At 35.3% G+C, this 15,373-nt stretch overlaps 1 protein-coding gene across 1 annotated transcript; it reads left to right on the forward strand.

Moving 5' to 3' along the window:
- LOC109838830 lies at positions 221–652 on the forward strand. Its single transcript, XM_020407254.1, has one exon. The coding sequence runs from the start codon at positions 221–223 to the stop codon at positions 650–652; it is 432 nt and encodes a 143-aa protein (XP_020262843.1).

Raw genomic sequence — 15,373 nt, forward strand, 5'->3', positions numbered from 1 at the left:
GTTTTTACCGTAAAGATGACGAAGAAGAAGATAGTGGTGGGCACCACGATGGCAATGTGAAATATACTTGAAAGCTTAATTCTCGCTTGGGTGTAACAGTAGACGGGCAATTTAAAATCACACACTACAATGGACTCTACACATGTAGCAATCCTGGATTAGAGATGAATCATAGGCACGTGTCCGCCTTTTCATATATCGATTGATTATGCCTAATCTAATGGAGGATCTTGATCTAAGGTCAAGTGATATTCGTCTTTTAGTGTATAAAGCGACCAACTTGGATGTATCATACAACAAGTGTTGGAATGCTAGGAGGAAGGCGATGATAAAAATATTCGGAGATTGGGATAAATCTTATGAAATCTTACCACATTATCTCAAAGCACTCAAAAGAGAAAATCCGGGGACAATCTATGAAGTATCATCAGACCCTGTTGATGGTGGAGAATGGCGGTTCACATGTGTATTTTGGGTATTTGGGCCTTGTATTAAGGGTTTTAGATATTATCGTCCTCTTCTTAGCATTGATGGCACCCACTTGTATGGCAAGTACAAAGACATATTGCTTGTTTTAACTAGAATTGACATAGATGACAGATTATTTCATTTGGCATTTATAGTGGTTGATGTTGAAAACACAGAGAATTGAGCATGGTTTTTGCATGCATTAGATATCATATCCCTAGTGGGAGGGCACGGTTGATTACATTCATATCCGATAGGATGAAAGAAATTCCAATAGCATTCCAATGACATTTTCCATCGCCCAATCAACGTTGTTATTACTTGTGACATATTGGAGATAACTTCAAGAGGAAAGCATGAAAATGGGCAGGTTCAAGATCTTCTTTGGCAAGCCGGATATGCAATGGAAAAAGTAGTTTATGATCAACTACGAGAGAGGATTAAGTTTATTTCACGAGCTGTACATAAATGGATCGAAACTAGTTTGGGTCCACACAATGTTGATAAGTGGGCTTTATGTGAAGATGATGGGAAACGGTTCTGTATGATGACTACAAACACTTCTGAGAATTTCAATAGTGTGCTTAGGGGAGCACGCGGTATACCCAATACAATCACTAGTTGCAAAAATATTTTATAGACTTAATAAATTCTTTCTCTGACGTCGCACACTTGATGAAAATATATTGTCAGAGCTCACGCCGAAGGTTGAAGATATATTAGCGGATTGGATTATGCAAGCTTGATCATTTCGTATCGTAAGATACAATTTTAATGAATGGGAGGTCATTGAGGGAATATCATGTTAGACCCTAATACCACTAGGAAAGAAACCTAGAGGGAGGTGAATAAAGTTTATGCTAATCTAATCCGATTTAATACCAATTAAAATTTATTAACAAATATTCTTACAAGATAGATATACAATGTGTTATGAGCAAGAATGAGCAATATAAATAAAGAGCAATATCCTAGCTATGAGATATATAGTGAAATATATGCAATAATATATAAACTAACACAAGGAAAAAATAAACAATAAACAAACAAGAGTGATAGTGCGCAAATGACAAATTCAAACACAAGCAAATGATCACGGAGTTCGGATCTTCCGTCTTACGTCTTCGCTCCCCACTCACGGGGAGAAATCCACTATCACACCGGATTTTTAACGCTCACCCGAAAACGTTTACACCTTACACTCGGTTTTCTAGCTCACCAAAAACTTTATAAACAATACTTTTGCAATCACACTCTACACCCTCTAAGTGTTGGCCTCTAGCCTGTGTCTCCCTCAAATGCTCGTATTTACAACCTCTCCCTAGGCTTTACTACTGACGCCACTCCTCTTGGGATGATCCCGTCTCTCACCACACACTCCTCTCGACGTACAAGTGTATCCTCACAAAGAAAGCTCAATACAATAATTTGTTCTCTAATATGGATGAGAACACAAATAAGCTCACTCTCAATGCACAACCCCACAACCCAAATATACTATGTATGAAAATACTATAGCTCAATAGTTGTGTGTGTAATCAATGAGTAAAATAAATCTAAACTCAATATAAATCTAGCTTTAATAAAAATGATTAACGAACAAATAAATATAAAGCTAGAATTTAATAAAAATGATTAACGAACAAATAAATATAAAGCTAGAAAGAGTTTAGGGAAACTTCTCTATAGATCAAGAGTGAGAGAGAGAATAGAGTTTAGGGAAACTTCTCTATAGATCAAGAGTGAGAGAGAGAATGGAATGAAGCTCAAACACCAAAGAGATGATTTCATCCTCATGTAAACTTCTTTTTGCATAAACTAAAACACTCTTAAAAACTTGAAACAAACTCTCAAAAACTTGCAAAACTTGTTCTAAACTTCCATGGCAAACAAATGAGAGTAGAGAGCTTTTATAGCCTCTCAAAACAGCCAAAAAAACCCCATAAAAACACCTCAAAATCCCTAAAAATAAAAACTAGTCATTACTAGCCATTATAGGCTGAAAAGACACTATCAATCGACTGACTACAGTGCATAGGTCGACTGACTACAATGCCCGTTGACAGATTTTGGCAGTTTCTGAAATTTTTGTGTATCTAGCTTTGTAAAATCAATTATAAATAGTAAATCAACTCCAAAAATTATGAAATTTTGAGCAAAGTTTCTAAACATATATATAAACATGTTAGAGAAATAATTTCTTAAATATCACTTCCCATTTGTAAGAAATAATTATTTGAACATAGATATTATAGTTTCTGAAAAACTGCTGAAAACTTATTTTTGTAAATTCAATTGAAAATAACAAAACAACTCCAAAATTAGTAAAAATTGGGGAAATGTTTGTATATATGAAGATAAACATGTAAACGAAGAAATTTTTTAAATTTCATTTCCCAATTGTGAAAACTCTTCTGTTTTGCAAAAATATGCACGGACATGAACTTATTAAAACTTGATTTTGACAAAACGAGTTCAAACAAGTTTGAAACTTTTTTAAATAGATTAATAGACTTTATAAAAGATGTAAAGTAGTTATATTAAGTCAATAATCCGAAAACATGTTATTATCTCAAATGGATGTATAATAGTCAATAAATCAAGAAAACGTATACGTGCACCATTTAAGCTTAAAAGCATAAGCACACAAAGCATAAACCTAAACTAATATACCCAAGGCAATTGATCTTCATTAAGCTTGTCTTGATCATGGTACATGAACTTATTAAAACTTAATTTTGACAAAACGAGTTCAAACAAGTTTGAAACTTCTTTTAAATGGATTAATAGACTTTATAAAAGATGTAAATCAGTTATATTAAGTCAATAATCCGAAAACATGTTATTATCTCAAATGGATGTATAATAGTCAATAAATAAATAAAAAAAACGTGTATGTGCACCATTTAAGCTTAAAGCATAAGCACACAAAGCATAAACCTAAACTAATATACCCAAGGCAATTGATCTTCATTAAGCTCGTCTTGATCGCGGATGAAGCTTGAACTTGAACTTGACTTGAATGCATTGGCTTCACTCCGATAAGCTACCAACCTCCTTTTAATATCATCGTGAGGGCGCAATCCAACCAACCTCCAACATCGATATTTGTGTATATTACCTAACAAAACAAATGCAAGCACTCGACGCACAATGTTAGGAATTGTTTGTAATCATCAAAACAAGATTAGGGAGTAGGCTCATAACCATGAGGTTAACAATCTCCCCCTTTTTTATGATAACAAACAATCTACACAAAGAGTATATAAAATATGCATGATATCAAATGAATATATAATTTATAATACTCATGCATAAAAACCAAAGTAATATATACTCACAATATACATGTTTCTCCCCCTTTGTCAACATCAAAATGGGGACAAACAATATGATTAAGAAGAGAGCGAAAGCTCCCCCTAACAAAAAGCACAAGTGAGTATAAACAAAAATAGGGAAAGGCTCCCCCTATCAAAAAGCCATATAGATATATATATATATATATCAATAAGATATATATCAAAAATAATTCCAAAAATAAAATCAAGTATTGAAAGTCAAAAAGATTTAACCAATGTAACCAAAAAAATTTATAAATCATCCAACATAAATCATGATTGATTGAGAGCACGTATACATGTATCGTTATGAAACATAGTGTCTTAATATATAAATAAAAAATATCTCAATAAAAGTAGGATATATAGATTTAGAAAATCAAAAGAGTGGAAAAACATGAGAATTATAAAAAAAAATATTTTCGATTGAAAACAAAACATGAGAACTATGAAAATCATAACAATCATGAAAGTCCAAAAGAAAAAACAAATCAACCAAATAAAATCATAAATCAATCAATTAAACCATAATAACTTAAAAACAAACCAATATCAAATTTTGTCATATTTGACAAGAAAACAAGAGAGGCAACCATATCAAGCTCTTGAGCTTGTTACAACCCATATAAACATTTAGCACCTGGTAAATATGATTTTGAAATAAATAGCCAATAAATCCGGGCGGTTGCTTAAACACAAAGCTCTCATCAAAATCAAAGTTAATAAAATAAAAACAAAAGAATTGACCAAAAAAATTATTTTCATTTACAAAAAATTTAAAACACGTTTTTTCAAAACCAAGAAATGAAAAATAAAAACACTAAAAATACTGGTTTAAAATTAAAAAGATTTTGGCACTCAAGCATTCTTGGTGCTGAAAGATTTAGGGACATGACCCCTATCATTTAAGCTCAAATCCTTAGGGTTATGAACCCATTTGGACGCATTTAGTACACTAGTCCGGTCATAATAATAATTACTCAAATGACCCTTCTGATTGTAATATGTGTAATGATAGAGGCTCATTTGTTTTTGTGGACCATTTAGATGTGCATAAGAAACATTTGCAAGTAAAGATGGTCTTTTAAAGTCGTTTTGCAAATGTGAAACAATATCAAACAAATATGGTCTATTCGAAAAATTTGGCAAGTTTGAACAAATGCTCAAATCAAAACAAAACTTTGCCAAATGGCCAAATCTAGTACAAAAATCACATTTAAACTTATGTGGTCTTTAGAAGCATTTTACAAATGTGAAACATTTTTCAAATCAAAGAAAATTTTTGTCAAATGGCCAAAACGTCCACAATAATCACATTGAAATACACTAGCATGCTTATGATGAGCATTTGATGCATGTGCATGTGTATGCATAGATGAAGCTTTATGAGATGCACAAGAAGTATTAATATGAGCCTTAGTGGGTTTATGTGCATCATAGCAAAATTTAGCAAGATTACCTTTTTGACCACAAATAGAGCACTTATAAATTTTGCTATATATTCTTTTGTGTTTTTTCCTTTTTTGATGTTGTCAAAGGGGGAGAAATGGTTTGTTTATTGGTTTATGATGGTATCATATTTTATTCATGTTTAGATTTTATATATATTTTATAAATTATTTGTCATCATCAAAAGGGAAAGATTGTTAGCCCTTTTATTTTGATGATGATTTGCCAAATATTTTATAGCTAATTTGTTTCCTAGTGGTTGTGGCCTGTTTCTTTTTACAGGATATCCATATATGATGAAAAGCCATTCATATCAGAGTTAAAGATTTAACATCAAGCTGTGTGCGCAATCACTTAGGTATATTAGTAGTTTTGTAATGTATATTGTGTGAATATATTTCAAGCTCAATATATATATATACACACACAATTTTGATTTTTATTACAAAATGAGTTTATTTGATAAAACAATGAAATATTGGTTTATTAATCTTTTTTACATTACATTCATGTTTTATAACGTTTATAAAAACATTTCATAAAGTTTCCACATGTTCTTGCATGTCAAACTTTATTTTCAAGATTCATCAAAAACATGTATTATGTACACTTTGCAAAAATAATAATATTTTACAAATGGTAAGTGCAATTCTAAAATTTCTTTTTTATAACATGATCATATTCATGTTTATAAACTTTTCCCAAAGTTTTACATTTTTTAGAATTTATTTACTACTTTTAAAAGAGGTTTGAAAATCAGATTTACTATTTTTTTATAGCTGATAACATGTTATCAGTCGACTGATGGATTTTATCAGTCAACTGATGAACTCGTCTGGAAAATACTAAAAGTTTTTGTTTCTGTGACTAACATTCTATCAGTCGACTGATGGTCCTTCAGTCGACTGATAAGTTCTTTTGATCGACCGACGAGCTGCAAACCGCTTACAACGGTCAGCTCATCAGTCGACTGATGAACCCGTCAGTCGACTGATAAGCTTATAACGACTAGTTTTTTTAGTTTTTTAGGTTTCTGTTTTTTTGTCTTTTTCCTTAGTTTTCTCTTGGTTTTGGGACTTGTTCTATGATTCTATACATACCCCATACCCTCTAACTTCTGAGGCACCAAGAAAATTATTTAATCAAGTTTTGAAAGAGTTTAGTTTGTGTTTAAGTATTGTTTTAAATTTTGTTTCAAAAGATGAGTTTTTCACAAGGAGGAAGCTTTTGATTTCAACTGGGGAATTCATCCTCATCATCATATCTACAGCTCTTTGTGTTTATAGAGAAGATTTCTAACTCTTTTATCTAGCTTATTTATTATTTGTTTTTCATATTCATATCTTAGCTAGTTTTATTTGAGTTAGAATTTTATTATTCTCACATATCACTCACACCTCAATTGAGCTTTTAATATTATTCATACAATATATTGTTGGGTAGTGGTGAGTGATTTAGTGAGAGTGAGCTTCATAGTGTTCTCATTCATTGATAGAGAACAAAACATTGTACTTGAGCTTCATTTGTGAGAATCACCTTGTAATACACATTTACACCAAGAGGAATATGTGGTGAGGACGTAGTCGATACCAAGAGGAGTGACGTCGGTAGTAAAGCCTAGTGAGAGGTAGTAAAGCCGGGCACTTGAGGGAGGCGATACGTGAGGACCAACACTTGAGGTTGTAGTTTGTGTATGTACATTGTGAGTGTCTTGTAGAGTTTTCGGTGAACTAGAAAACCGTGTAGAGAAGTTCCGACTTCCAAACCGGGTGTGTCATGATAGTGTATTCTCCCCGGGAGTGGGGAACGGAGACGTAGGATGGAAGGTCTGAACTCCATGATCATATCGTGTGTTTGTATTGTTTATTTGCGCACTATCACTCTTATTGTTTCTTGTTCATTTTGCCCTTTACATGTATATCCTTGCTATAATTCATTGAATATTTATCTTGCTAGGATATATTTTTTTAATAAGTTTTTAATACGTCGTCTTTACGCAAAATCAAGGGCTGATTGGAATCACACTTGTGCGTGCCACTTGCAATGGTTCAGCAACTCAATGGCTTCCTTGTTTCACTGTTGTCGTGGCTTGTTGTGAGGATTTCACATTATGAATTCATCACAAATTGGTATTCAACTTACAACTATTAACAAACGTACAAAGATTGTTTTTGTCTACTATATAATAGTCGACATTGGGCATGAGACGGGCCACACATATTACCTCATTTGTATGAAAGATCACCTGGGCGCCCGCATTCCGTACGAATTAGAAATAGCATGGATGACGATCGAGAAGGAAATAGGAGGAAAAATAAGTATAGTAGATGTGATCAACCAGGCCACAACAAAAGCAGATGTCCAGCTAGGATTAGACGTTAATTTCTAATTTTAATGTTTGTTCCCATGTGACATTCGTATTTGTAATATGTAACAATCTAATATTAAGTTGTTCAGAAGTGACATTCACTTGTTGTAATATGTAACATTCTAATATTAATCCTTGTTCCCATGTGATATTCGTTTTTTTTGTAATATGTAACCTTCTTCTTTGAATCATGAATCATGAATATGTTAAATACATATGATTAAGTCATTCATCAGAAATATCTAACAAATTGTCTTTTAATATTTTAATCTCAGATACATCCATTATGGATCCGGGACCGATACATGGCGATGTTTTGTACCTTCAGGCAGATCATTGTGTTGGCCTTCTTGTTTTGATGATGTTTAACAAATAATTTACTTCTAATATTGTTTGTCTAGTATTTGTGTTTTCATATTTATTCTAGGCAAACAACGAGTTGGAGGATGGATGGAATAGAGCTTCAACGATCATATCCAAAGGAGGTTGGTGGAATATCGGTGAAGCTTATGCAATTCCAGTTCAAGATCCAAGTTCAGCTTCATCCGCAAGTGTACCAAGTCGAGCTTATTGAAGATCAAGATCTAGCTTGGGTAACTTAGTATAGGTTTTATATTATGTGTGTTAAGTACGTTAAGCTTAATATCTATACACACACATTTATTGGTTTCTTCATATATATATATAGTTATATATATATACATAAGTTTTGGTTTCTATGCATATATATAGTTATATATATTTATATACATGCATGGTTTTGGGTTTTCATGTTTATAAATATGAAATCACATATTTCATATTTACTATTGTGTTTTTGAAAACATTGCATAGAATATGCAATTTTGTGAAAATTTTGTATTCTTAGTTTTTGGACTTAACTATAATCATATACATATTTTATTAAGTCTATATAATCATTGTGCAAAGTTTCAAAACATGGTTTAGCCTAAATGTTAAAATTCACATGTTTACATTTTCATGTTTTTGGCCTATTTTGTAAAATGATGATATTTTTTATTTGGGAAGTCCTTTTTAGAAACCAGTCATTGTAGCATGTTTATTATCATGTCTACAATCATTCTCTAAAGTTTTACATTTTTTAGAATTTATTTGATATTTTTAAACAGTGTTTTAAAATCAGAAAAACAGTTTTCAGAACTTCATTTTCATATATCAGTCCTCGGTCAACCGCACCGGTCGATCGCACCTATGTTCATTCGTTAGTGGGCAGCAGAGAGTTTGTCGGTCGACCGCCGTGGTCGACCGAGAGCTCGAGACTTCCCACGGTCGACCGCACCGGTCGACCGAAGAAGTCTCTACTCGTTTTCTTAGTTTGGGATCTGGATCGCGGTCGACCGCGAATTTTTTTGGTCGACCGCTGCTCTGTCAGTTCTGTTCTAACGACTATTTCTTGTCACCGTTGGTTGGGGCTTTTTGGTCTTTTGTTTGGGGTTTTTGGCTGAGGTTTTGGGAGGCTATAAATACCCTCTTGATCTCAGTTCTAAATATAACTATGAGAGTGTTTTAAACAAGTTTAAGAAAGTTTTTAACAAGGGTTTATGATTGGTTTGAGTTTGGTTTAAAGCTGTTTTGGTTTTCACAAGTAGAGGAGATTATCTTCTTGTTTGGGCTTCAATCTCCATCTCTCCATCTTGTTATTCAGAGAAGAATCTCTAAACTCATTTCTAGCTATTTATTATTTTGTTTATAATTTCTATATGCTAGATTTTAATTGAGTTTAGCTTGATTTTATTTACTCATTGTTACACACACCCACTTTGAGCTTATTATATTTGCATACATAGTATATTAGGATTGTGAGAGATTGTAACATTGAGTTGTGCTTAATTGAGTTCTCAGCATACATAGTATATTAGGATTGTGAGAGATTGTAACATTGAGTTGTGCTTAATTGAGTTCTCATCTATTGTAGAGAACAAATTTATATTTGTAACATTGAGTTGTGCTTAATTGAGTTCTCATCTATTGTAGAGAACAAATTTATACTTGTTACATTATGATTGTTGTAAAGTTTTCGGTGAACTAGAAAACCGAGTGTGTTGTGAAGTTTTCGGTGAACTAGAAAACCGAGTGTGAAGAGTGACGTTGATCGGTGAGCATTGAAAACCGACACTGTGAGGTGTAAACGTTATTCGGGTGAGCGTAGAAAACTCGGTTGTGATAGTGGATTTCTCCCCGGGAGTTGGGAGCGGAGACGTAGGACGGAAGGTCCGAACTCCGTGATCATATTGCTTGTTTGAGTGTGCTTTGGCGTTCATTCATATTTATGTTCATATCTTATATCGCCATTGTCATTAGCTCATTATCTATATCATCCACTATCTTGTTTAGATTGTTTACCCCTTGTGTTGTTTATATATTCTTGCATATATACTTTGCTATATATCTCTTTGCTAGGATATATCATATTGTATATTGCTTATTCTTGCTTATAACTCTTGTATATCTATCTTGCAAGAATACAACTTGTTAATTAATTTTAATTGGCATTTAATCGGATTAGATTAGCATAAGACCCTAATCACCCCCCCTCTAGGGTCTAACAATTGGTATCAGAGCTTGGTGCTCTTTGATTTAAGGTCTAATCGCCTTGAGTTAAAGATCCAAGTTAGCTTATTGTGCTAATCTAATTTTGAGCTTTATTTGTATCTTGCTTGCCTTTTATATTATGGATATGCATAGTTTAGGTTATGCCATCAATATTTCTCCTAGATTAGATAATTTCCCCTATGCCCAATGGTGTGTTAGATTTAAACTTTTTGTTCAATCTAAACACTTTGATTTATGGGAAATTATAGATGATGCTTATATTGTGCCCACTTTGGAGAAATCCAAGTGGAATAAGAATGATCATCGTATGTTTATAATGAACAATATTTTGTTAGAATATTTGCTAAATGCTTTTAATTCATCTATGTCTAACAAGTTTGTTCATTTTGATAGTGCTTACAAACTTTGGAAATTTATAGAAGTACATCAAGGGGACTTGGAGGTGATCTGACAAGCTTTGGAGGATCTCGCTTCAAGTTCAAAAGGAGCATCATGCACACGGCCACAAGGCGATAGCCCTAGTGAGGTTTGCGAGTTCGAATCTATTAATGATTTACCTAATGATGAACTTGCTTGTGCTAGTGAAAGATTATTGCATGCCTACAAGAAATTGTAAAATGATTTCATTGATTTAAAAAGCAAGCATGAGGATTTGAAATCCAATCATGAGTTGTTAGCATCTAAGTTTGAAACTATTTCTAATAAAAATGTGATCCTTAAAGAAAACAATAAAAAATTAAAATTGGATCATATTTCTTTAACTTTAAATGTTGCTAGTTTAACTCATGAAAGAGATAATGCCATGTTAGAAGTAGAGAACATACAAAATAATACTGCTTCTTTTATAAATGACTATTTATGTTCTACTTCTAATAAAAATGCATATGTGCCTAAAAATGAAGACTTGAATCTTATGAAAAAATACATTTCATCTTTAGATTCAACTTTGAAAATATGCTTTGATAATCATAAGAGGCTTATGGATATGTGTGCCAAGTCTAAGAAATCATCCACTCATCATGCACACATATATAACAAAGTTTACAAGTACTCTATTTGCGGCCGTAAAGGCCATCTAGCTAAATTTTGCTATGATGCACACAAACATAAAAATATCAATGCTCCTTGTGCATCTCATGTAGCTTCTTCATCTTGTACACTTACACATTCACATGCTCATTCTCACAAAGTTCATCATAAGCATGCTAGTGTGTTCAAGTGTGATCATTGTGGTCGTTTTGGTCATTTGGCCTAATATTGTTTTGATTTGAAAAGAAAATCACGTTTGCCAAATGTATCTAGTAGACCACATGTTTATAAATGTAATGTTTGTGGTAGATTTGGCCACTTAGGAAAGTTTTGTTTTGATAATGTTTCACATTTGCAAAAAGCTTCAAATAATTTACCTTTGTTTGCAAATGTTTCACGTGCACCTTTTAATGGTCAACATAAGCAAATTCTTCCTTTCCATTGCACATATTGCAATCGGAATGGTCATTTGAGTGATTATTACTATGACCGATCCCGTGCACCACATATGTCCAAGAGGGTTCATAACCCTAGGGCTTTGAGCTTTAATGATAGGGGTCATGTCCCTAAATCTTTTGGTACCAAGAGTTCTTGGGTACCAAAACAAATTTGATTTTTAAACCAAGAATTTTAATATTTTTATCTTTTTTTTGGTTTTGAAAATTATACTTTAAAATTTTTGAACATGAAAACAATTCTTTTTATTGATCAAATTCTTTTGTTTTCATGATTATTGATTTTGTTTTGATGAGAGGTTTGTGTCTATATAAACCCTCAGGATTTATTGGGTGTTCATTCTCAAATCTTGTTTACCGGATGCTAAAATGTTTATATGGGTTGATACTAGCTCAAGAGCTAGATATAGTTGCCTCTCTTGATTTTTGAAAATCAATGATGGTTTGGTTTTATACTCTTAAAGATGATTTTGATCCATAGTTCATGATTCTTGTACGTTTTGTAATCTTATTTTTTGAACTATAAAAATTTTGTTTTGATTTGTTCTTTTGAATTCATTATATAGCACAAATAGATGATTCATATTTCAAATATGCTTTATAATGTATTCTTTATGTGGTTTGATCAAGTCCTTCAAAGAAAGTTTTCTTTATTGATCAAACATTGCCTTTGGACTTAAAATTTGATTTATGATTTCATTTGGTTGATTTGTTTTCATGATTCTCATGTTCCCTTTCTTTTGATTTTATAAATCTACTTTTATACATAATTTTTATGATCTTTGATATGAGACATTTTTTCCATATTGACAAATTTTTATGTGTTCTCATTGTCTTTTTGTATGTGAGTGGTGTTTAGCATATTTTTCATTTATGCTTGCTCACATGTTTGCCATGATCTTCATTTCATATATTCTTTATGGCTTTTTGATAGGGGGGCAATCCCTATATCTTTCTATGTGTTATACTCACCCATGCTTATTGATAGGGGGAGCTTTCGCTCTCTTAATTCTTTTGTCCCCTTTTTTGATGTTGTCAAAGGAGGAGAAATATTGTGAGTATACTCTTTCTTGTTTATATGCATGATATATTATACTTTGAATATTCATCTCCTTTCATGCATATATCCTTTTTGTAAATTGTTTGTCATCATCAAAAAGGGAGAGATTGTTGGCCTTCTTGTTTTGATGATGTTTAACAAACAATTTACTTCTAATATTGTTTGTCTTTTGTTTGTGTTTTCATATTTATTCTAGGCAAACAACGAGTTGGAGGATGGATGGAATAGAGCTTCAACGATCATATCCAAAGGAGGTTGGCGGAATGTCGGTGAAGCTTATGCAACTCCAGTTCAAGATCCAAGTTCAGCTTCATCCGCAAGTGTACCAAGTCGGGCTTATTGAAGATCAAGATCTAGCTTGGGTAACTTAGTATAGGTTTTATATTATGTGTGTTAAGTATGTTAAGCTCAATATCTATACACACACATTTATTGGTTTCTTCGTGTATATATATATATATAGTTATATATATATATATATATATATATAATCAACGGGGGAAATTTGGAGGATATGAGGGATCGGTCTCCACTACCAAGGCATCTTGGTCATCATCCCCTCGAAATTCATGCGGGTCTTCGTCACCCATATGCTTGAGCATGCTCTCGACTTGTTCTCCTTGGCGGAGTAAGTCTTTCCATGAGCGAGCTTCAACAGCGCCCATATTGGACAGAACGCTGATGGAGAGATTGTTCCGGCACATCTCGATGAGCGTGGCCTCGGAAACTCGATCGCGGGAATGCAACGATCGGTTTCTGAATCTCTTGACAAAGCTGCTTACAGACTCTGTCTTCCTCTGCTTCACAGTTAGCAGGGTGGCCATAGATACTTCTGTGTCATCATCGAAGAATCTGGCCACGAAGAGCCTTTCCATGTCCTTCCAGCAGGTGATGGACCCAGGCTCCAATCTGCGAAACCATTCAAAAGCGACCCCCTTGAGGGTACCAATGAACAGTCGAGTCATAATGGGATCGTTTCCCACTATGTGTCCAGTTTGCGCCTGGAAGTAGTAGATGTGCTGGGTAGGAGAACCCTTTCCATTGAACTGCAGGAGGTCCAGCGGCTCGAACTTTGCCGGGTAGGAGACCGCATCCCATTCAATTGGATACGGTCTGACAACCCCCAGCTTGTTCGCATGCTTCTGGAGCTTCAAGGCGTCGAGTTGACTTTGGAGATCGTCAAACCTCTTGTCTCTTGGGTTATGGCCCGAAGATGACGCTCCTCTAGATGACTCGGATGAGGAGTGAGAAGGAGTAGGCACCCGCTCTTTGTGCTTCAAGGATTTATGCGAAGCCCGCGAAGTCCTCTCTCTCTTCCTCTTCTTCTCGCTCAGGAGCTGCTCCAACATCTCCTTCAGGGAGTCGATGGTTGCTTGTTGCTCGTCGAGCCTCCTAGACATCTCCTCAGGGATGTCAGTCATGTGCACATTTGTGTGCTTGCCCTGAACTGAGCTTGAAGTCTCCGACATTGCCACTGCTGAGCAATCGTCGTCGTCGTCGTCGTCAGAGACGGACGTCAGACCCGTGCAGGCAAACGAGGTGGCCACCCCCATTTGGGCGTGAGCGTGTTGGCGAGGTTCATGCTGGCGAGGTTCGCCCGTCAGGCGAGATTGGCACAGTGTGCCTGCGCCTGTCTGGCGAGCTGTTGCTTCGCCTTTCTGGCGATCTTGGGCCGTCAGGCGAGCTTGGTGAAGTTCGCTTGTTTGACGAAGCCCTCTTAAACTGCAGAGTTCGCCAGGTGCCCTTGGTTCGCCAAAATTGAACACCTTGCTCACAGAGTGGGACTCGCCTAAACTGCTAGGCTCGCCCGATTTGAGCGGTTCGCCAAAACTGGGAACCTGGCTCAAGAGATTGGGCTTGCCTAAGCCGTTAGGCTCGCCTGATTTGAGCGGTTCGCCGAAGCTGGGAACCTGGCTCAAAGAGATGGGTTCGCCTAAACTGCTAGGCTCGCCCGATTCGAGCGGTTCGCCAAAAATGGGAACCTGGCTCAAGAGGTTGATTCGCCTCAAGCCTGAATAATAATTCAGGCTGTCGTGGGGGATGAGGGATTGCGCCTCGAGACGAGCGAGAGCTTTTCGTCGCCGCTGTTTGGATCTTTTTGAACGAGGAGCGTTCATGTCGACGACGGAGGCGTATTCTGCGTCGACACAAATGGTTGATTCCTCTTGCACAGGGGTCTGCGAGGATCGTTCATCGACCCATTCAGCAGCCCCTAGACCTGCATTCTCGAATCTCGGCTCGGCCTCAACTGGTTCGGGGGGAAAAGAACCCCCTGCCTCGGCTTGGGTAGATCCCTCAGGCTTGGTTGCCTCAGCCTCTTGGGGCTGGGCCACCCGCACGACTCTGCAACCATCGCGAGATGTATTGCTGCGAGAAGAGGACGATTGTAAGTACCCTTCGAATTTGATCACAAGGGACTCAACAGTAGTCCCTGCAGCAACTTCGTCAGACTGCGCCACCACCAATTCATCTGAATGAACGGATTCTCCCACTGTGGTCGCCATCTTCTGTAGGGTGAAAATTTGATTCTTCCGAAGAAAGGAGTTTCGTTTGTATTTATAAGAAAGCTTATTACAAACTAACAAATCAAATGTTTACAACAGAAGCAGAGGGAAGGCCCTCTTTGTTTTGT

The sequence above is a fragment of the Asparagus officinalis genome, chromosome 4 (genome assembly GCF_001876935.1).
Source record: "Asparagus officinalis chromosome 4, Aspof.V1, whole genome shotgun sequence".
Taxonomy (NCBI): Eukaryota; Viridiplantae; Streptophyta; class Magnoliopsida; order Asparagales; family Asparagaceae; genus Asparagus; species Asparagus officinalis.

Bases quoted from the DNA above. Each gene is read 5' to 3' on its own strand.
- LOC109838830 (XM_020407254.1), top strand. From the start codon at position 221: ATGGAGGATCTTGATCTAAGGTCAAGTGATATTCGTCTTTTAGTGTAT.